Genomic DNA, 23,418 nt, shown 5'->3' on the forward strand with positions numbered 1-23,418 from the left:
GAGACATGGCCATGGGCAAGGGCCCTAGCAGGAAGAGCGTCTAGAAAAGAGAAAGGAGTTACTTGAAATTGACCTACAAGTTAATAGAGAATAAGGTAAATTCTCAGTGTGGCACTGGAGGTAATGGAGATACTAGAAGTGAGCAGTTTAGGTTTCCAATCCTTAGGGTTATGGAATGACTTTGGCCTTTGTTGATTTTGAAAATCTGTATTGAACTTGAGCACAGTGTTTTGTGAGTGGTTTTCCTGAGCCCACTCGCACAGGCTGTATGCAGCCTGACTGAATTCCTTCCCCAGAATTAAAATTAAAGGGGCCCAGAAGCCTCTTAAGGCAAATCAGGGAGCCTTTGTTTCCTCCACATCCGGCCTGACTGTGTTCATGGGTCCTTGTGGAAAGAGCCACGACTTACAAAACGTGAGCTCTCTGTCCTAGGACAAGCAGTCCCAGTGACTTCCATGTGACCTTGGGTGAGCCACATTCTCTTTGTGGGACCATAGTAGTAGGGGGCTGGGCTGGCGAGGGCCTCTGGACCTCTGTGAGGTGGTTCAGATAAACCCTCTCAGAGATACGGAGATGTACTGCTCCGATGGTCCTTCCTGTGTGGCCATAACCAGTGACCAGGAGGAGACGTAAAGCCTGGCCCTTGGGACCCAACACAGCACAACGCTCACAGACCATTAAAGGGCCAGAGCTCCCTGGTGTCTGTCGGCAGAGGCCGACAGGACTGCCTCGGAGCTCAACTCTTTTTTTCAAGTCTTGCTTCTACCCTTCGCTCCCACAGGCAGGGATCCCAAGGGTACTCCGCAGCAAACACCCTAATCTCCATGCCAGAGTCTACTTCTGGGAGAACCCAACGTACAGCATTATTTGGACAACAGGGAAGTTGCCTAATAGCGAGTGTTTAACTGGCTACACTTAGGTCCTACCTACACTTAGGTTCGCATCCGCCATCCCTTCCCGCCCCTCATCAGACCCTCCCTTTTTATGCCTGAGACACGCACTCCACTCAGACCATTCCCTTTGAGCTATCCTTGATGTTTATTTCAAGACATTTTTAACTTTATGCAAATGTGTTGGTGGTGCGTGACGGTTGCCACCATTCTGCCCCTTGAGGAAAGGTGCTGGCTGCTCTAACCCACCAGGGTCAGCCCTGTGTGACCTGAGCTTTCAATATTGCACCTTCACAAGCTCTAAAGACAGAGGATGGCTGTGGTAATGTGTGATTAGCTTTCCTTCTGGCCTATGACATTCGTCCTTTTGACCACTTTAGCATGGAGCATTTTTTAAAATGTAAAAGACCACTGCTACTGAAATCAAAGGAATTAAGTAATACTGAGAGTTGAATAAACAAAACTTGAATATTTGTGGTCTCTTTTTGGGTCCTCACAACAGGAAACCTTGTTTTAAAGTAGGAGCAGTTCCTTGCTGCATTGTAATAAGTGAACCGGAATAATATTTTTGAACAAAAAATGAGAAGCATAGTAAGTCTTCTAGAATTCCTGTCCATTTTTTACTTCCTCCTTGACGGAAAACCTGGGGGAGGGATGGATGGGCACAGAAGAACCTGATGGAAGAGAGAAGAGTAACATGGAAAAGGGGGTGCCCTCCAGAAAAGAGATCCCTCAGGCAGAAGCAGCAGATCTATTAACAGGGGGCCCTGCCTGCCCCATTGGGGAAGTGCAGGAGGGGCCAAAGGGGCACACAGCTGCTCGAAAGGGTTGTTATTACAGATCTAAAACCGATGGGAAAGAAACGTGGGGTAGTGGGAGATGCCCATCTTTGGAATCAGACAGACCTCAGTCCCAATCCCCATGGGTGTCTTCACACATGCAGGAGTTTGCCAATCCGGAAAGTCCTCACCTATAAATTCGGGATTGTCCCTACCTTGTCGGATTTCACAGTAATGCATGGTCACGGTGCTCGACCTCAGCAGACATTGACTGGCATGACTCACTGATGTGGATTTATTCCTCGTATTATTACCAAGGCACAGATTTTGGAATTTGGTTTGGCCGTGCACGAGAAGTTCGTACCTCCAGATATGAGACCCCTTCACAAAAAGTTGGTCGACCAGTTCTTTGTGATGAAGTCGAGCTTAGGGATACAGGTACGTGCACCAAGGGAGCATTACGGGACCCTCTGACCTCTGCCACTTGCTGTTTGTGGGAGATAATGGAGTACTCAGTAGTGACATCTTTTGGGTTTTCTACCAAACGGCACTGTTTTACCAGGGCGCCCTCAGATATTAAACTCGCATTATTTTCTTTGGCTCTGCTCAGCTTTTATAAAAATGAAAGAGGAAGTGAGAGAAAGCTTGGTAGTACTGAAACTGACTTGAACGGCCCTACGTAAAGATTTCATGACATTTAGAATGCATATCTAATCTATTAAAATGTCTAATATAGTAAAGTATTTTCTGTATTGCCGCTTCAGGAGTTCACTGCTTGTATACAAGCCAGCCCAGTCCATTTTCCTAATGGAAGTCCTCGAGTGTGTAGAAACTCAGCGCCTGCTTCTATGAGCCCAAACGGTACCCGGGTAATTCCTAGACGCAGGTAAGTCATACTCTTAATTACCTTCCAATTTGGCATCCCCACAAGGTGATCTGGAATGATTCCCTCATTCTTTATGGCACAGTTTGTCAAATCCACTATTTCTTAATGAAATAATTAACCCACGAGGCAGCTGCGGACATCTGCCACTGCTAAAACAGCGACAGCGTGACAAATAAATAAACTCAATCATTTGATGATATTGAAGCAAACAGGAGACAACCAAATGGGATGGATTTTTTTTCCCTTTGGTTTTAATACCAAGCCGGCGTGTGGTAAAAGTGCCGTTCAGAGACTGAGCTAACGGCCATTTTCCCCCGACACAGCCCGTTAAGTTACCCAGCTGTCAACCGATATTCTTCCTCCTCACTGTCGTCACAAGCGTCTGCCGAAGTGAGCAACATTACAGGGCAATCGGAAAGCTCTGATGAAGTCTTTAACATGCAGGTACTTGATTAGCTTTTTGTCTGGTCCTGTGTATGCCTTTTCTGTCTCGGTCATGGGCGTTTCTCTTCCCTGGGCTGTGCTAGTGGACAGACCCTACGGGCAGGAACTTGACTTAAGGGCAAACCTTTCAACTCCGATCAGCCTGTGGCGCTGCACAGATGTTTCAGGACAGTCCCATCCACCCTAAGACACGAACCATTGAGGGAAGAGCCCGGGCAGGCTGTGCAGGGAGCTTTCAGACCCCCGTCCCGTCAGGTTCTTCCATCCTGGACTCTGAGAGCATGTCCCCACTGGGTGGCCGCCTCTTAGCATGGCTAAGTGGCCTTTTTTTCCTAAAGAATCCATACTTCAGGTCTCTTTAGAAGATCTCATTATACGATCTCTCTACTTGTGTACACGTCAGAACATTTCCACAATGAAAAGCTTTTTGCAAGAGAAACAAAATAGTTTTTAGGGACTTTAGAGTCAGTGTCACTCTTGTGACAAAACATTTTATGTAGACACCACTAACCTGGCATTTCTAATCAGTTAATAAAACTGAGCTGAAATTTTCTCACCGCTATTTTTGCAAAGAGGCCTATTACAGATTGCCACATACATGCTTTGAACACGTTTGGAGAAAGTGAGAAGATACCCTCTCAGCCTGTTAGACGCACTCACCTACCTACGTGCCCTGGGATGTGAGACCTTCCGCTGGTCCCTGAGTCGGGAGCCTGCTAACTGTCACTGAGTCACAGGAGGCAGCCCAGGCTAGCACGATGTGTTCCTTTGGCAGGAGTCAGTGTCAGGTTCTTGATTCATTCAGACAGGCCGTCTAATGAGTCTGAGTTAGTGAGATTTTCCTATATTTCTAAATGGCGTTTTTCGTCCCCTTCCCTTTCCCCTTCCTTCTTTTCTTCCTTCCTTCCTTCCTTCCTTCCTTCCTTCCTTCCTTCCTTCCTTCCTTCCTTCCTTCCTTCCTTCCTTCCAATTTGAAAAAAAAAAGCCAGTGATTTTGTTTGAAATACACTAGTGTTGTGAAGCCTCTGAACAATGAGTGATAACAGCTCCCATGTATTTCCAGCCAAGTCCATCTACCTCAAGCCTGAGTTCTACTCACTCCGCTTCGCCCAATGTGACAAGTTCTGCTCCATCGAGTGCAAGAGGTCAGTGTCAGGGTGTGGCACAGAATTAAGGTGCCCAGAGAACCTCCCAGCCCCCAGGAGCTGTGGCCTCGCTGTCCTAAAGGTGCCCTGCCACCACGCTCATGACCTTTTCTTTCCTTTGCTTCCCAGCTTCTCCCCTGTTGTCCGACAAACACAAACATTCCAGAGAAAACTGTTGCTTGTCCCCAAGAGAGAGACCGTGCAGTGCCATCTATCCGACACCTGTGGAACCTTCTCAGGTAATTCTTTTGGGATGGAGATCCTAGAAAAACACAGGGGAAAGTCTGGAATTGCTTTCATAGCTACACACTGTAGCTGCCAGAGGCGGCCAAATGGGCTGTGTTGGGTGGAAAGGGAACCTCTGTTCTCTACCTGTGATTAGGGATTTCTTTTTGAGCCCTGTTTCTGATGCGGGTACGTGGGGTGTTGCCTGAGCAGTCAAGCTGAGACAGAAGCGGGAGATGATTTTACCCTCCTTTGCCTGACTCTGTATTTCACTGTGCTACTTTAACATTACAATGGGTAACTGGGCGAAGGAGTTGGGGTATGTAGGGCGGAGGCAGAAATTTGGAGAAACTTCTTACATTAGCAAAAGGCCCTCGAGGAGAAGCATTGTCTGCCTAGCAGTGTCTCTGGCTTCCACCTGGCTCCGGAGAGCTGCAGTTCCTTTCTTTCTGTTTCTGTTTGACTCTGCCATTCTTCTTTAAGGCATCCGGAGGAGGAGTTGAGTCTTGGGCTTCGCCTGCAAGCCTCAGGAGTCAGGGACCGGGGCTGTCACCCCCCACCCCTGGACTGGGCTCTGAAGTGGTCCCGCTTTGTCTGAGTGAGGGCAGGGCCAGGGCTTGGCCCTCTGGGCACTTCAAGGGCTGAAAGGGTGGTTTCAGAGTTGGAGACGCGTGGGTAGCCCGTAGTTTTACCAACTGTTGGGGACTAGTTTAGGAGCAGAGAACAATGGCTGTTGATACTCCAGCTAATTTCTGTTTTTCTATCCGCGCTGACAGCAGTCTGTAGCTACAGCTGGAAGTGGATGAGAGTGCGTGGGGTTGGGCTCCACTGGTTTATCTTTGCTGATCGTGTGATCACCCCCAAAGTCCCAGGACACCTCACCTGCGCAGTGCTGATGCCTGGCAGAGGCCATCTCTGAGTGCTAACCTGTTTTATTTCCCTTTGTCACTTGATGTCACAAGGGACTGTGACAGTTGCTTCAGTCTGCGCTAGGAGAGCATGTTGCCAGCATGGGGATGCTGGAAGCCTTCTTTGATTCACCTCCCGAGTGTTCGCGTTTGGTAAAACTTGAAGCAGTGTGTACTTGTACGTTGTCAAGACTTCGATAACAAACATTGCGATGGTGTGTCTGCTTTTAAGGACTCAGCTCTTTCTTTTAATATATTAGGTAGAACCATGTGAGATTGGCATTTTGGGAGCTTAAACGTTGTAGACTATTGACCATTTCATATGTTTTAACCTAATCTGGGATTTCAAATGTGAAGTCCATTAACTGGAGATTTGGGGGCTAATATTTCTCCTGTAATTCTTCTTTGCATTCCCTACTGCCAGCCTACCATTTGTGTTTAGCAAGAGCACCACAGCTTAACTGCTACTATTATTTTTTTCCCTCCCTTTTATTATGAAAACTTATTTACCGTTTTTATTTAAAATCTAAGATAAGCCATTTAAACAGTGTATCCTGTTTCTCAACACCTAAGTCTCTTCTCCCATGTTTTTTTTCCCCTTAAATATAATTTAATTCTTTGCTCCTAGACTCATTATACACCATCTACATTTTATTCTGAACCAAGTGTCAATAATGAAATAATCATCTCACTTTCTGGGTCTTACCTGTCAGCATCTTACGTCATAAAAATAGACTCTTGTACCCTTACAGAGGCTGCTGCTCAATCATATTGGAGACGGAGCCCTGCCACGCAGTGACCCAAATCTTTCTGCGCCTGAGAAAGGTATGTGAAGCCAGCTCTGTCCTCCGTCCTGGAACTTTTCAGGTCTGTTTTGTCCTCATTGCCTCTGGTCTTCCGTGTGTGTGTGGAAGGCTCCAGATCTTTAAGGATCGTGACTAATTTGTTCTTCAGGGGATGGAAGAAAGATAGCCATTCATGATGCATTCTTTAAAAACTTTCTTGTACCTGAGCACAGGTACAAGAAATTCCTCTGTGAAATGTCTTGGGGTGTCATCAGGTGAGCCACTGAGGCCATTCCCGAGCCTCTCATTCAGAACAATGAAAATAGCACCTTCCCAGATGAGTCCCTGACCCCACCCTTGGTGTCCCTTATGAAGCTCATTCTGCCAGCTCACGTGTTGTCTGTGGTGACTCAAGCACTGTTTAAGAATTGCATCCCAGTATGTCATGGAGTGTGCCCTGCCTCAAGGTGACACAAAAAAATGATAAACAAACCCATGCATTGCACTTAATAGGCAATTGACATCAGTCGGGCAGCGCAGCAGATTACAGGAGACTCCCTCCGCTGGGGGCGGGGCTTGCAGCAAGCCACCCACTGGTGTCAAAAATCCCAGCGGTCCCACAAGCCCCTGAGTCAGGAATCACTAAGGAAATGTCCCCGTAAAGTGCACATTAATTGTCCTCAGTAAGTAAGAACTAGACTGTGTTGTCATTTGAATACACCGATACATCAACTTGAAAATTTTTCTCAAGAGGTCAACATTAGTGAGGCCATAGCCACAATAATTTGAAGACACAAATGTTGCTTTAATGTTACAAGTCCTATAGTTTTCTCTCTGACGGATTTAGGAATACCATATTGTTCTCATCCATCCTACGAAAGAAAATTTGAAAGGAACAGAGAAAACGTATTTTCAGACTGGTAGTTTCATCCCATGAACTGAGCGTGGTCATTTAAATAGTAAAATGTTGCAATCCTAGACGTGCCCATCAGATGGCAGTGTGTGTACAGGGAGCAAGCTCCGGAAAGTTCTAAGACCTGCGTTGTAAACCTCGCTGCATAGCAGCTGTTTATCACCTGTGTGTCTCGCCCGGGTTCCTCACACAGTTGTTCCATATTTCTGCATCTTACTGAAGCAGACAACAGGCAAATTACCAGAAAAAAAAAGGAATGATACTGTCAGCATTCTAATTTTTTTTTTAATTTTTTTTTTGGACATACTTCAGCATGATGCATTGTTCCAGGAACAAGGGTGCTTTTCCCAAAGAATGGGGCCGCAGGATGGTGTGGCTCTTCCTTCCCCAGAATTCTGCCAAACAGTTGAAATATTAGCATATCATTGCCTTTCTCCACTTTGAGTGCCACTTGTCCAGAAATGGCCACTGAAAACCAAGTTTTAAAATAGTCTAGTTGACTGACTACGTCTTCCATCTGTCATCCAGCATCTAAACACCTTTGTAATTCTCGACAAGTTTCTACCCTCTAAGAGATTTGTAGTTCTGTTTGACTGCCTCAGAGAAACAAAGACGTGGTATCACCCAATTAAAAGTCAGCCATAACTGTGAGGTAGGCAATTAAAGGTTTAGTTTTTAGGTGCTTTCCTGGGTTGTTGTTGCCTGGTGTTTTTTGTTTGTTTGTTTGTTTTGTTTTGGTTGTTTTTGGTGTTTTTTTTAAATCCAGTTGAGTTTTTCATTCTGGATAATTCTGACTTTCTTCTGACATCTCAATCACCCGGAGGGCAAAGCGGACCGTGTGTTTTTAGCTGTGTTATTCCCTTCCAGCTGTGAACCCCACCCCTAGCAGCTGGAGCCTGGACAGTGGGAAAGAAGCCAAGAACATGTCGGATAGTGGGAAACTTATGTCTCCCCCTATCCCTCCAAGACCCACACAAACTGGTGGGTATTTGAAGCATTTGAAACTCACTTTTATAAAATAACTTTTCCTAACTGCTCCAACTTGTGAATTCCTCAGAGAAAGGTAGGCATTTGGTGTCTGAGGTAAACACCTGAGCGGCTGCATAACTCGTTTACAGTGCTCTCTCTCTGCTGAGGCACACGGTGCTCCATTGCTCATGAGCTCCGCAGGCAGAGTGGGTGCCGGCTCTCCTGGGCACCATCCTCTCACCTTGGGGGCACCGCCCTCACCTTGCTAAGCCACTAGCATTCTCTCTGTCTTTTGCTTAAACCACCTTACTCTCGTCAACCTCCGCTAACTCAGCCGCTTTCTTCCATCTTTACAGCGGATTCCCTAAATAGGAACTGACTAACTGTAACTCCGACAGGCTTGTGGGAACAGCTAACCTCGCACCCATAGCTCTCCGTGGCTCAGGGAGGACTGTCTTCCAGTCGTATGTCTTGAAGGGTTGACTTAGATGTTGAGAACCACTGAGAAGTATTCTTAAGACATTGCCTTTGTGAGTTTATGGCAATAGCAGGCTCCCTTTCCTGCTGGGTGACCGACACAGGGTACACTCTTTCGAGGGGGACTCCCCTACTCTACTGCCTGCCTCTGCTGGTAATGGGGAGTCTTTCAACACCTATATGTCTGGAGTAGTTTTGACGCTTTACAAGTACAGCTGGCCTAATGGTAAGAGAAAAGATGCTACTACTTCCTTCATGGATTTTTCTGGGCTGATCATGTTTCATCTATTGTATTTTAGCACTTAATCTTTTCTATTTTCTTTTTTTACTGAGAAAAAAATGACTTTCTCTTTTTTTAAAATGAACGATGTGCTACCCAGTTTGTTCTCTGCTTGTCAAAGCTAAAAGTCACCAAGGGGGTTTGAAAGGCATGAGATAACTGGGCTGATTGATAATCTGCATTAGTACACCACGGTGACCAGGGAAGGTTAAGACTCACCGACCAGGTAATTTGGGTTTTGCTCACGATGTACGTTCCTTCAGGTCGTTCCCAGTGTAAGGCTGGTGGTGTCCCTAGACTTAGGAACTGGAAAAAGCATTTCCTAAGAACTGTCATGTTGATGGTAGTTAGGTTCCAAGGCCCATTCCAACCTGCAGACGAGGGTACTGATGGAATGGGGTTAGGCCTCCGCGGGAGGATGCTTTCCAGAGAAACGTGTGTGGACATGCAGTGAGTGCAAGGGCAGCTATGGGGTCCACAGTGGTGGTGTCAGCAGGTGCTGAGCCTAGGGGAGGAGGGTCCCAAGCTACGGAAACTACGGAAACCTTGACTTCTGCCCTGTGGTAGCAGCAACACCTTTCCCAGGCAGCTCTGGTTCTCTACATCCTAATCAACACACATGATTGACGGGACAGGAGAACGGACGCTGGTGTTTGAACACGCATGTGCCAACGCCATGCCCTGGCATGCAATGTGGAGACTGCACGGCCCCACCGCACTAACCCACCCCTCTCCCCGGTCCCACAGGTGACCTTGCCCCTCCCACGTTAACTTCGCAGGGCTGCTGTCCCTCCTGCACTGACTACCGTCATGGTCTGTCCTACGTCGTCATCTGTGCTCATTGTTGGGGGCGATCTGTAACTGTCTGTCTTTCTTCCCTTCAGCCTTTCCGTAGTTTTCTTATGAGTTGTAAACCTCACTGTGACAGCTGGGAGAATGGCAGCTCATTACAGAGCAATAAACCCCGAAGGCATTGAAACCTGTGTAGGTGGAATTGGGAAACCTGGCTTACACTCACGGTGCCGGCAGCGTCATGGCACACAGCTGGTGTGCGTGGTTATGCTTCAGAGAGCTGGGTCTGACCCACCGCAGACTCACACAGGGCAGTGCCATTGCACGTGCTGTGTCCCAGGCATAGGGCCTAAAAATCTAGGGGAAGAACCAAGAGAGAGCACTTTTTTGTCAGGTGACGAAATCCGTAGAGAACCCCTGCCTGCGGACAAAGGGAAGACCTGCGTATGGGCATTAGGGGGAGAGATGAGAAACCCTACCTCTCGTATGGACACGGCCCAGGGTTTCTGTCGGTTTCCAGAGTGTTGGGGGTCCGAAGTGGAGGCTGGAGCATATTCCCGTGGGCTTATTCTAAGCTGCCGGTGTGACCTGGGTCTTCCCACTGCTGCTCAGGCCAGAGTCAGCAGCTGTGTTCCCAACACTGCTCCCTGGCCCTCAGGCCTAGAAGCCCCTTTTGAAATAGATGAAGTAGCTCAGAAGCATCTGGACTTTGGGGACATGGAAGGGACGTCGGACCCATTTAGGGAGCTGTCACTTCGGTTAAAGCATCGTGCGCGCACTAATGACTTCACTAACTGTCCCATGTCAGGGTGCTGCCATCCTCTGGGCAGGCGTCATTGAATTTCTTCCCCACCGCCCTGGCCTAGGAGTCCTCCTGCCCTGGATTGTCTCTATGGGTCGGTACACACAGAGGGCATTCACAGGTGGTCAGCCATGTGGTTTTTCTGCATTGAAATGCTCTCTGTCTTCACAGCTTCGCCAGCGAGACACACGACGTCAGTGTCCCCCTCGCCTGCCGGGCGGTCTCCACTGAAGGTACGGGCTCTGATGTAGGCTGGGGCTGGCCCCACGTTGTTTCCCGTGTTCCTTTTCCCCTTAAGACTCCTCCTCAGTGCGTCCGTGAGGTGCTGTCACGTGCACAGAGCAGGCACAGAGCGTAATGAGCAGGCGCACAGGAGGCTGGGGAAGGAAAGTGCACCGGGTGGGCCTGCTCCGTGCGGGCTGCCGCTGTTTGCAGGTTTTCACCCTCGTTCTGCACGAGGCGGCAGTGAGAATGTGCAGACTGACTGTGTGCCTGAGTTAGGAAAGAAACATGGTCCCCCGTGTGTCTCCTAGGACATTTCCAGCCTGGTCTTCTGGTTGAATGGACGTGAAAAGCAAACAAAAACACTTTAACATCACAACATTAACCATCAGGGCCTTCTATGCCTTTATCATCAGCCGTATCCATTTTAACAAAGCCAAACCCAGTGTTTTCTCTTTTACTGTTTTCTACCGAGGCTTTTGTTTACATCCTTGATCATGAAAAACTTAGGCAGTAACATGAATTTTAGCATTTCCAAGAAACTGGAGATCTTAAAAGGTCAGACATTTGAATTGGTATGTAGACATAGGCTCTTTAATATTTTGAACCATCCAGAATCCCTCATGAAGATAAAGGATAATATTTAGTCTCTACCCAAACGGAATCACACCAGCTGCAAGGACTGTCAGTATGGATAGACGTTGATTGTGAGTGCATAGAGATTGTCAGTCGAGATCGGTGCTGCTGTAGTAGAGGTAAATATGAGGTTGAAGTGAGTGTTGAAAGAACAGTTTTGTACCTGAGTGACGGAGCGTCTGCACGCTCCATGTCCCTTTTGTTGATATTTCTAGCTCACGTGAAAGGAGAAGAGAAATTAGCTTGTACAAAAGCACAGGGGCTGGTCAGGTTCCATCCTGTGCCTCTGTGATCTGATTCAGCAACTACTCGTAGAAATTGAGATTCTGAAAAACAAAAACCAAAAAAATGGAGAAAATTGCAAAGAAGTGTGATTTCGTTTGCACTGCCAACATTTCTGGTGTGGAAACCTGCTGGTGAGAGCAAAGCATTTGCCAGTTTTGCTGTCCCTCTGCCATGCAGCTGTTAATCATAAAGTACGTGGGAAGCATTCCTTCTAGAGCCACAGACTGTCATCTTGACGGGACGGGAAGGAAAGCGACGTGGTGTTTCCACATCTGTCCACTTACCCGTACTTCCAAAAGCTCCCACATGTTACTATGGAATTAACGTCTGCATTTTTCAACTTAAATTTGCAGAGTAGCAATAAGACGATAAGAAGTCTTAGAGATTGGTTCAAAAAAAAGAAGTGAAGTGGGTGAAAATGTTTCCGTACCTCCCGGACAGTCCTATTCGCAAGGTGTACCCCACCTCTCTGTAGGCTGGTGCGTGTTCTCACCGTAGCCACGTCTGTATGTGGGGTTGGAAGCACGTTCATGTGGTGACAACTGGGTGACAGCAGAGGGCACTGTGCTACCGAGGCACTAGCTTTGCTGTGATTAGCAGGCAGTTCGCTGCCATAACGGAGAGTTTTTTCCATCAATTAAATGACGGAGTGAAGCCTGTGGAGAAGACTGAGCTTACCTGCTTTATTTTGAGCTTCGGGCTCAAATTTCTGGCAAAACAAGCAGTGAATTTGATCTCTTCATTGGCCATGCTTTATTTTAGGCTCCTGCTACATGAAAAGATCTGTGTCTACCAGCATTATTTTGTTTAAAAAGAGAGACCGAGGTAAAGTTGGTGTAGGGTAACATTTTTCAAAGTATGTCCCCTAAAACATTAGATTTATAGGCCATTATGCGATGAACAACAACAATGCAAACGAGTCTGTGGTCAAATCCATTTAGAAAACACTGGGCTGAACAAAGTCACTTGGGTTTCTTTGCTGAAAGACTTTGAGCTGATAATATGCTCTGAAGGGACGAGAGTAGGTGACGTCGTAGCAGCATTTCCCGCTGGGGCCCTCTTTGTAGAGAGCTTCTCTTAGGCCTCCTTTTTTTAAGTCCCCACTTACAGGACGTGGCAAATTCAGAGGTCCTGGGGGCTAGACCACCCCCCCTGCGGTGTGATGGGGCCCGGTCACGTGATGAATTTACCCCCCACCACCCCCCACGGGGAGCAGCCCCAACTCGGCTTTAGACGATTAAGAGGAAGGGAGCCAGATCTTTATGAAATGCCAGCAGCCTGGCTTAAACAACAGAAATGTGTTTTCTTACTGGTCTGGAGGCGACAAGTCCAAGACCAAGGCCTTGCCAGGCGGGGTTTGCAGACGGCCACCCCCCCCCCCCCGCCCCCGCCCCCGGCTCAGCGTGGTCTCTGGAGTCTTTGTCCAAATTTCCTCTTTTCATCAAGGCACCAAGGAGACCGCATTGGGGCCCACCCCGGGCCTCATTTTACTCTTTTTATCGTAAGGTCACCGCCTCTCTGAAGCCCCTGTCCCCAGGCACAGCGACCTTCAGAGGTCCTGCGGGTCCGGGCGTCCACGCGTGGATTTGGAGGGGTGCGAGGTCAGCCCGCGATGGCGCCTGACGCTGCTGGCTGTCCCCTCCCCTCCCCCCTCCCCTCCCCTCCCCTCCCCCCTCCCCTCCCCTCCCCTCCCCTCCCCCCTGCCCCCCCCCCGCCCCCCTCCCCCCTCCCCCCTCCCCCTCCCCCGCCCCCCTCCCCCCTCTCCCCTTCCCCCCTCCCCCCCTCTCCCCTCCCCACCTTTCCCCCCCTCCCCCCTCCCCCCTCCCCCCTCCCCCCTCCCCTTTCCTCCGAGCAGGGCTCCGCGCAGTCTTTCACCCCCTCCCCCGTGGAGTACCACTCACCTGGACTCATCTCCAACTCCCCCGTGTTGTCGGGCAGCTGCAGCAGTGGGATTTCTTCTCTCAGCCGATGTAGCATGTCCGAGACCTCAGGCTTGGAAAACCAGGTGAACGACCAGGTGGCCCCGGGCTCGGCCCCGGGCTGCGGCGGGCCCGAGGAAGCCGCGCGGAAGGAGAGCAGGACGCCGCCGCCCTACAGCGTGTACGAGCGGACTCTGCGGCGCCCCGTCCCGCTGCCCCACAGCCTGTCCATCCCCGCGGCCGCCCAGCCGCCCGCCCTGCCCCCCAAGCCCCTGGCCGCGGCGCGGTCCGGCCACCTGGAGAACGGGGCCCGGAGGACTGAGCCCGGCCCGCGGCCCCGGCCCCTGCCTCGGAAGGTGTCTCAGTTATGAGTCGTTCTGTGCTGACCCGCGATGGAGTCTCCGCCGTTTACAAGGGAAGGATGAGGCGAAGGCAGTTAGTGTAGGCACTTTAATAACGCAGATTGGTCTTTCGATGAATGGGATGAAAACTTGCTTATTAACATAATGTTGCACAATATTGAAAGTCACTGACCTAACACGCCAGATGTTACATGAAGTATGGCTGGATGTCATTACGGCGTTTCTCGTTTGAAAGTGGTAAATAGGGATAAAGACTTCTTTTGTATCTTTTCATGTTCTCTTTTTTTTACCTAGTTTCCTGTTAAAACCAATACAGTATTGTCGAACAATACGATGTGTGATAATGTTGTACACTTTTTACTGAATACTTGATACTCTGAGAAAGCTTATTCGGTCAGGGCACATCCTCACACAACGGTTCTTTAGAAGCCTTTTGGAAATAAGGTGAGATTTCTGGCTCTTCCATGAGTGGACTGACCGATGCACATCATCAGAATTAAAAGTTAGAGCAGGCTAGTTAGACAGAATACTTTAAGGGCAGCAAGGGTTTGCACTGGGAGTTTTATTCTTAAAATTCTTTTTTAAGGTTGCTTTTCACATATGACAGCTGTCTACATTCTCAAAATTCGACTTTGTGAATTGATTGGTAAATCCTTTAGTACCCTAATGCCATGGTATCTACTGTATTTCTCGTCAAGGTGCAATTTACTTTCAGAGTCAAGATTAAGCAAAATCGGGTAGATTAAGTAAAAGACCCCTGGGAGAAATGATTGCTTGAATCTTGTGTTTCCTTACTTAATACTTTCCTGTACCAGATTTGTCGTTGAAGAACAGATGTTCATGTATTAAAGAGGCACAAATTAATGTGTCCCATTAGCAAGAATTCAGGAATCGATGCAGGACAGTAGTAAATCAATAGCATCAATGAAGAAGGGGGAAAAAAAGCCTGAGAGAAAATATATTACCATGATAAAATGGCAAAAGGACTTTGAGAAGGCAAGGGCATTAACTTTCAATCCTGCACGAAATAAAAGTTTCCTCACTCCTCCCCATTCTTTCCCCTGGAGCTGGTCTTCTCTGAGGCTCCTACTGGCCTTTGTTAAAAGAGGATGTCATGTCCATGTGAATATTGCAGCACAGCTTCTTAGCTGTCCCTAGGGCTGCAAATGCCACAGCTGTAAGATGTGGGAAAAGCACCTTGTATGTAGTAATGTATTTTGTATCTGTTTCTTCTTGTACTGACTGTTTATAACACTCAATTGACAATAGATATGAACTGTATTTTAAATCATGCTGTTAAATATTTTCCCTCTTTTGTTGGGAAGCTCATTCTGGTTTAACTGTGTTTGTTTTTGTCGCTAGCTTACCCAGAAGGCAGTGACCACTTTTTTATATTCTCCTAATGAAACCATTCAGCAGGTATATGCTGTTGAGGCTGGTTATAGAGGTTTTCTATAATAAATGTTCAAGTATTTTTGTACATAACTGGTTAATTTTAATAAGAGATACCATTATGTGTAAAAAAAACAGTAAAAATAAAAGCAAACGGTTGTGGACGCAGTATGATTGTTATAATTATGCCAAATACTTTATGTATGGGAAAAGAATATTTGTACATATGTGCTTTTAACAATAATTCTGCCATATTGACTTTACAATTTTGAATGTCAGAAAAATTAATATATGTTAAAATATTTATGTTTAGTGAAGGTATTCATAATTGAGAAAAGGAACATATACATTTTAGCTTTGTATCTTGCAAGTTTTGCAGCTGGAAATTTCTTGAACTAGCTTTTGCTTTTGATGATAATACTTTGTGTTTGTAATCAGATCCTTGAAAAACATATGTAGATATATATAGGAAGCTCCATATTTCTGTTGCTTTGAAGAAGTACAGCCTTCCATTTAAATAAGGTGACATGCATAAGATAACAAAGCTTCTTGGATTTCCTTTTCCTCTGTAATTTAATAGATTTGTTCACTTGTGCTTGGGCACAGTGTAAATCAGTGTTATTTGCTCTTGAAGCCATTTTTTTAAAAAAAATTTTGCAATGAACAGTTGATCAAGTGTGTGTATTTCTGAAGCAGCTATATAGCAGAACATTTCAAGAGATTCTGTTAGCTCAGATGTTCATGTTGGTGGCTGCTGAATGGTAAATATTAAATAAAATTACCTGATTAATCTTGAGATTCCTGTCATTATTCCTGTCATCAGTATCTCTTTACCTGGAACAGACGCTGTGTAAATTTCTTGGTTGTATCATAGTAAAATTGTCAGACTTCTTTGTCGCTATGCCTTGGTGGAGGCACTTCATCTTCCTACAAAGCTTGTTTGTGCCAGAAGAACAAAGGTTGAAAAGGTAACAGTGTGGGTTACTGTCGGTAGAAAAGGTAACATTTACCTGGGTGGCTGACCATTGATTGATCCAACCAGGACCAATTTAACAAGTCAAACCATCAAAAGTTGTTTGTATTAGAAAACTTGACACGTAACAGATAACTGCCTAGTGGAGGGAATATATATACTTAACACTGCATAATTCATTGACTATGAAATTTCTGTTAATAAAGCCTGGCTTTTAATTTTGTGAGGTGCTTCAATGCTATGTTAGGTTGATGACATTTATGTAATTCAAAGCTAAGCAAAGCCTCTGTCCTATTAAATACCAAAACCCATTTAAAGGCCATTGTCAATGTCCTCCTGATTGTCTCTCAACATTAACTAAGTGATTTTAGAATATTTTTGGATCATTTTCATTACAACTGAGCCCATAAGTGTTTCGATTCTACAAGCATAATTACAATATGAATAGCTCTGCTTGCTATCTAAGTAGTCTTCTCTCTGGATTGTTATTGATTGCTCTGCAAAAACAACAGCAAGGAGAATAACAAGTTGCACAGTTTTGCCGTTACTGGGTCTTTACACATTAAAAGGTGGCTTGTACCAAAATGAATTCTTAGTTATTGATTGAAATAGACCTTGCCCTCGTTACATAAGAATACCATAGAAAAGGTCTGAAAAATCGGCAGAATACCAGTCACCTAACACAGCTACTATTATTTTTACAAATCCCTTTGTCTTTTTCTATATCTACATATTGCGTCATTTTTCCACATTGCTGAGCGCTGGTTTCCCTGAGGACTACAACACAATCTGTTGATAAAACAGAGCTGAGCTAACTGCGCACTGCCATGCAGAAGGTACCGCCTCAGTAGAGCTTGGTAGTGTCCCCAAGCGGGATGGGCAAGATCGGATTTCAATGAAATCTTGAGGGGAATGGGGGTTAAGGTAGGTCTTTCAATGAACAGGTCTTGAGATCGGGAAAAGATTGTGATGTGATTGTTTAGGGTTGGGAGAAATAGCGAGGCAGGGGTTTTGAGTTGAAGAGTTCAGAGTCTTAGGGCATAAACTGTTAATTGATGCTTTCTATTAGCAATTTGATGAGTCTGTTAAGAAGTTCCTTTTATGAACAGTAATGTTATTTGCCTGGCCAAAAGATTCCTGGAAGAGTAGAGTTATGCTAACAACCTGGAATAGTGAAGTCAAGTTCATGCAGACGTAACTGTATGGAGTAGATGGTTTCAGATCTCAACGTGTATGTTTTACATACTTGTCCTCACAGTGTACCTAGACAGGCTACCCTATTATTTTGTTTACTGTTACAGTAAGTATTGATTTTCATATTACATGTATGTGAAAAGCAAAGTATGTATTCCACACTTAAGCCATTCCCCTATTATTGGATATTATATTGTTTTCAGGTTTTCACAAGTACAAATAATACAGTTGTGACTATTCTTACGTACAGCTTTCTCCATGTTTTGGATTATTTCCTTAAAATGGATTCCTAGACTAAAATTGCAAGCACAAAGGAATGATGATTTTTGTAGTTCTCTTGCATATTGACAAATTATCTCCCAAAAGTGTGGTACCAATTTTAATGCCAGCAACAATATTTTTCCATGATTGGATGTTGCTGCAGTGTTTTTCACTATATGGGAAAAACATGTTGCTGCCTAACCCAAAGTTTGAGAAAATGCTAATAGCCTTGTGCTAAGGAAATTGATACGCTTATGAAGGAAATAAAAAGGAGAGATGAAAAGACAGTAAAGAAACAGGCATTAGTACAAAGTATAGCATCTATTGAAAATCCTTCATCTCATAGCATCTATTGAAAATCCTTCATCTCAGAGGAAAAAACAAATTGCTAGGAGGGCATTTTAGATCCTCTATTTGTATAGAACACGAGAAAATCCCCAACATTCTGAACCCAAGTACCACCTCACTTATTTGAAGTTTACCCCTGTCGTTCACGAGTAGTGAAGAAGTCAAAAACCTAGAAGTGAGGGCAATGACCTAAAGAGCCCATAATAAATGCCACAGTCTGCTGAGGGAACAGCCCCAAAGAAGACCAGGCTGATGAAATGCCTGCTGTGTCTGAAATTACCGAAGGGAAATTATACTTTTGTTTAAGAGAGTTGAGGGATGGATGCTATGGAAAGCTATGGAAGTGAAGAAAAAAAAAAGTTAACTCCAGAGAGAACAAGTAGTGTTTATACAAGAAAGTAAATGTAGTTATAGTATACTAGATGGGTCGGCTATACATAATATTTACATAGGCTTGGAAATGTAAAATACATTGATCTAAACCCAAATTATAATTATATTGGAAGGATGATTTAAGGAAGAAATTTGTGTGTGTGGAGAATAAAATAAATTCGCATCTTCCACACAGGAATGTTGATAGATAATACCTAAAATTTAAAGACAATCAAAAAGTAGCAATTTAAGATATTTTTTATTTAGAGAGATAAGGGTAAACATTAAGTAATAACTTTGAAAATTGAGAATAATTGCCTGTGGTGAGTGAAAATGGTTGGGGAACAGGAATGGTGCATGGAAATCCTATTTTTCACAATGGCCTTATAGAACTGGATGCATGGATGAAGGCTACATTTTAAGAGATTTTTTTTTTAAATGATTTCTGTAACCGTCAGATACCATCACACTCGTTTCACTTCTCTTGCTTATTTCCCCTCCTTCATAGGACAGAGCAGATGTGTCTCTGGAGTCTTTGAGACACGCATACAGAGTTTGCAACTGAGCATGCACTGGAAGGACTGTGGCAGGTAACAGGGAGGGTAGGGGAGGGGTTTCTGGATGCGCCTGGAACTCCTGGAGCAGAATTGATTGGCAGGGATTACAGATGGCCTATGAAGTCATCTGTGTAAGGGGCAGTCCCTTCTTGGTTCTTTCGTAACAATACTAAGCAGCCAATTGAAAGGATTTTTAGACAGAGTTCTAAACGGAAGTCTACGAGAATCACGAATTTACAAGTGCCCTTTGTGTCAGTAATGTGAACGTTCTCATTCTGCAAACACACACACAGCTCTTGGTGTGATGGGAACAATGGTCAGCGGTCCCAGGTTATTTCCCTCCAAGAGGGGAAACATTGGTAAATACTCGCACGATGAGCATTAAGCAGGCTTTGGAATTGTAACTCACAAATTTGGCAGAAGGTCTTCTGGTACACCCATCGTCTCTTCCCTCCCTATACCTCAGTCTCTTGCCTCACCATCCACAATTGACCCAAATCCTTGCTCCTAGCCCAGAGGAAGAGGAACTCCCCTCCTCAGGATTAAGCTTTCCACGCATGCACAAGCTGATCCCACCTCACCTCTGAATCCTGCCTTACCACTGATGGAGGGAGGAGGATCTGACCATGACCTTGACCTGCTTCACCCCACTGAGGATGGCTGGGCCTGAAGACGAGAACAAATATAACTGACTGTCACCTTCAGGTAACTTCCCTTTTCTTTCTCTCCTTTTTATTCCTTTTGGTAAGGCAAATTTCTAAGGTTAAGAATTTATAAAAAGTTGGCAGAATTCACTGTATTAAATTTTAAAACTTAGATCTAAGTCAAAGAAAAATATAGCCAAGATGAAAAGAGCAAACAGACTAAAAACTCAGTTGCATCAAATATGACAATGTGAATATATTTATTTAAAAAATTCATCTGAATTGCTTAAAAAAATAAGACACTATTAAAAGGGATAGGTATTGGGAAGGAAGGGAGAAAATATGTTAATAGGCAAATAGGTAATTTACAATAGATAAACCATAAACAAACATGTAAAAAAATTAACTGAACTACTAATCAAAGAAAAATAAATAAACACAATAAACAGTGAAGTAATGTTTGTTGCATATGAAATTAGCTAAATGTATAAGGTGACAGCACCCAATTCTGGGAAGAATACGGTGACAGTTGTACTCGTTGATAACACCTGGTGGCACTAAATTAGGATAACCTTTTTGAATGCAATTTGGTGATATGGATCAAGACTCTAAAAAATGGTCATGTCCTTTGAGCCAAAACTTTGCAACTGAAAAATCTGTGTTTAGAAAATATTTCAAAATGAGACATGGGTATACTGAGCATCAACAAGCAAAAATTTCAGGTCATAAAAATGTTAGTGTAGAAATACGTAAAATGTAACACATCCAAGCAATAGAATCATATGTCCTATTTTTTTAAAATAAGTGTTTTTGAAGACTGGTAACAAGGAGGCAGAACTAATGGTGTAAAATGACAAAAAAGCAAGATTTATAGTATATGTACATGAGACTTCTGGTCAAGATGGTGGAGAAGGTAAACGCTGTGCTCGCCTCCTCCCATGACCACCTCAAAATTACCAGAACCACCACCTTGAGGACCACTGAAGACTAGCTGAACAGAAGTCCTATAAGTAAGGATATAAAGAGCCACCTCGAGACTGGCAGGAGGGATGGAGACTTGGGATGTGCTGGTCACACACCCACATGTGGCGGTTAAAGTTCAAGAGGAATACCTCGGCCCTGGAATACGGTGTCCCAAGGAGCAAGGTGTCCCAGTCCCACCCCGGGCTCCCCATCCCAGGCACCAGTGCCCTGAAAAGGAGTCCCCATAATCTCTAGCTATGAAAACTGACAGAGACTGCCTCTGAGATAAAGGACTGAGGGAGCCTGAGAACACAGCCCTTAAAGGACCAGCACACAGACTCACAAAATCACTGGCTCTGCACTCCAGTGCAGGAGCAGCAGCTCAGAAAACACCAGAAACACATGAGGAGGACTAAATTGAGTAACTTCAGGGTGAGGCTGGACAGATGGGTCAGGCCAACTCTCCAGGGATGGAAGTGCTGGCAGGTGCCATTGTTCTGTATTCCTCTGTTGACTCTCCTTCCACCCAGGCAGCCTGGTACAGGTGGGGGTGAAATCTGTGCTCTACATTAACCTGGCTAACACGGTTCACTCGGCCCCACTGAACTCACTCACCTGGCCTAAGCCTCTTTCAGCAGCTCCTGCACGCAAGCAGCCTGCTTCAGCTCATGCATCAGACTGTCTCAAAATTTCTCAAATGTCCACAAACTCAAAACAAGCAGTGGCCAGCCTCCGTGTGCCTTGTAGCTCTCGCTAAGCCGCCCCAAGCCCAGCACAAGTGATGACCAGTCTCAACTGGCATTATAATTCCCGCCATTATATGGCCCCAAGACTGACACAAGTGGCAGCCAGTCTTGACCTGAAACGTAACTTCAACTAAGTGGCCACAAGCCCGGCCCGAGTAGCAGCTGGCCCCAGCTTGCATCATGGTGCCCACCAAAGAGTCCCAAGGCCGGCACAAGTGGCAACCAGCATCGGTTCACAGCATAGCCTCTCCCAAGCACCTCCAAGCCCAGCACAAAAGGCAACCAACAGCAGATCACTTTTTAGGTACTACCAGGTGGCCCCAGGCCTGACACAAGTGATGGCTGAGCTTGGCCTGCACCATAGCCACTCCCAAGAGGCTCCAGAATCAACATACCTGGTGTCCAGCTTCAGAGCACACAAGACCACCTCCCAACCAGCTCCACAAATGACAAACCCAAAGGTCAGACTTGGCTGGTACCACAGCCCCACTAAAGCAGCTCCTGCTCCATGGAGTCAGCCCCACAGAACAGCTTGTCCACCATAGTCATGACCAGGTCTCACAGCCAGTCAGCCTGAGAGCCAACCACACCCACTGGTGCACCAACAGGAATGAAGGCTCAACAACAGCAGGAGAGCACACACGACCCACACACGGGAAACCTCTCTGTGTCCTTTTGACTTGTGTGTCAGGGAGACTGCTGTACAGGGTTACTCACATGTGGTGTGGAGATGGACTGGATGAAGCAAAAAATGGAAGGGGAAAGACCAGTAAGGGCCCCTACAAGTTTGCAGCAAGGGCAGTCTGACTAACGGCGGAGGTGTGGAGAAGCAGGGTGGACTAGCAGAAGAGATCTCTCTGCAGTAGAAATGGTGAGATGCATTTGGGAAAGAAATGGTTAGCCTATGGAGTGGGGTGGGTGTGGATGTTCCTGGGCATGGCCATGGCATCCGTAGGACAGAAAAGAGATCGTTCTTGAGCAGGAGGAGGTACCCTCCTCCCCTGGGGCTCATGGTGCTGAATACAGAACAACATTTGGGGGAATATAGTGGGGGTGTAAAGAGTTCACTCCTACTGGCCTGGTTTTATCCAAGTAGCAGGAGAATCATGTGCTGCGAGTAAAGACAGTGAGCTGGTAGAGGAAGCCTGAGGGGAGTTGTGAAGTTTTGGCCAAATGTGTTGGAGCTAGTGATGTCTAAACACATCTAAGAGTGAATGGGCCATGTGAAGGGTCACCTGTGGTTGGGGATCATGAATTTGTTATGGCACCAATTGGTGCAATTGTGTGACTTTCGTCAAGAGCATTAATTGGCCAAGGTCTAGCTCCTAGGAAGGCCAATGAAAGTTGGCCTTCTTGGTTCATTATAGTTGAGGACTAAAGGGCATGAAGGATCAGGAAGTAAAGACACACGCAAAGCAATGGGCCATTCATTGGGCTAGACTGGGAAGGAAGGATGCAAAACGTGTGGGCTCTGAGACACTTAAAGGAATGTGACTTGAAGGTTTGGATAAGGCCAAAGAGGGGATGTGGGAGGAGTGAGAGCTACAAAGAGAGGAAGTGGCAGGCAAAGAGGGGTGTTGGTGATGACCATTTCAGAGCAGTGCTAGGCGGTCAGCTGTCCAGAGGCTGCAGTGGACATGAGTGGTCATGTTCAGGGAAAGCGAACGTCAGAAATCAAAACACAGAGCCACATGTAACCACAGTGTTTGCTGTAATGGAGTGCGGTTTTGGCCCACAATGTGTTCTTCTTTGGAATACATATATTTTAGCTATTTTATTATTTGCAGACTAATACAATTTGCAACACTAAAATATGCTATTGCTGATGTCTTTAGAGATCTTCATCTTTTTTTTTTTCAAAATACTCAATTATTTCTCCTGTAGAGTCAGAATCTATAAGGGGTAAAAATGGAGGGAAGGTCTTCTGCTTGGTCACTGACCCACTCTGTAAAGCAGACTTCTTCAAGCCTCAGCCTACATTTCAGAAGTTTCAGTTTAATGACTTGATAGATTTCATCACAGGAAACTTTGGGTTCCAAACTCCTCGTTCGGTACTGCTCGAACAGTCTTGCCAAATTTTCAGACATTTCTATCTCCAAAGAACTGACAATAAATCAGATGAACAATTATTGACTCAAGCCCATGGAGGGACAGCTCTGAGGTATCGTCCTTCATGAACTGGTCCTGTGTGCACACCTCCATTCATTTTTTTAGTCTCTAGATGGCAATCTGCTATTTCTTTGAACCAT

At 45.7% G+C, this 23,418-nt stretch overlaps 1 protein-coding gene across 4 annotated transcripts in view; it reads left to right on the forward strand.

Annotated features, from left to right (window-relative positions):
- The window catches only part of DOCK4 (dedicator of cytokinesis 4), a 365,769-nt gene extending 349,867 nt beyond the window's left edge, over positions 1–15,902 (forward strand). For 2 of the 4 annotated variants that reach the window (XM_081079735.1, XM_081079736.1), the window contains 9 exons: positions 1,988–2,107; positions 2,434–2,555; positions 2,879–2,999; positions 4,063–4,144; positions 4,274–4,383; positions 6,030–6,102; positions 7,843–7,956; positions 10,467–10,528; positions 13,294–15,902. In XM_081079735.1, the coding sequence (XP_080935861.1) occupies positions 1,988–2,107; positions 2,434–2,555; positions 2,879–2,999; positions 4,063–4,144; positions 4,274–4,383; positions 6,030–6,102; positions 7,843–7,956; positions 10,467–10,528; positions 13,294–13,728 (1,239 nt within the window). In that variant the 3' untranslated portion in view covers positions 13,729–15,902. The remainder of the gene's footprint in view (positions 1–1,987; positions 2,108–2,433; positions 2,556–2,878; positions 3,000–4,062; positions 4,145–4,273; positions 4,384–6,029; positions 6,103–7,842; positions 7,957–10,466; positions 10,529–13,293) is intronic. The other 2 variants (XM_081079737.1, XM_081079738.1) reach the window with 1 other exon arrangement.
- Positions 15,903–23,418: the final 7,516 nt, after the last annotated feature.

The sequence above is a fragment of the Rhinolophus hipposideros genome (assembly GCF_964194185.1).
Source record: "Rhinolophus hipposideros genome assembly, chromosome: 18".
Taxonomy (NCBI): Eukaryota; Metazoa; Chordata; class Mammalia; order Chiroptera; family Rhinolophidae; genus Rhinolophus; species Rhinolophus hipposideros.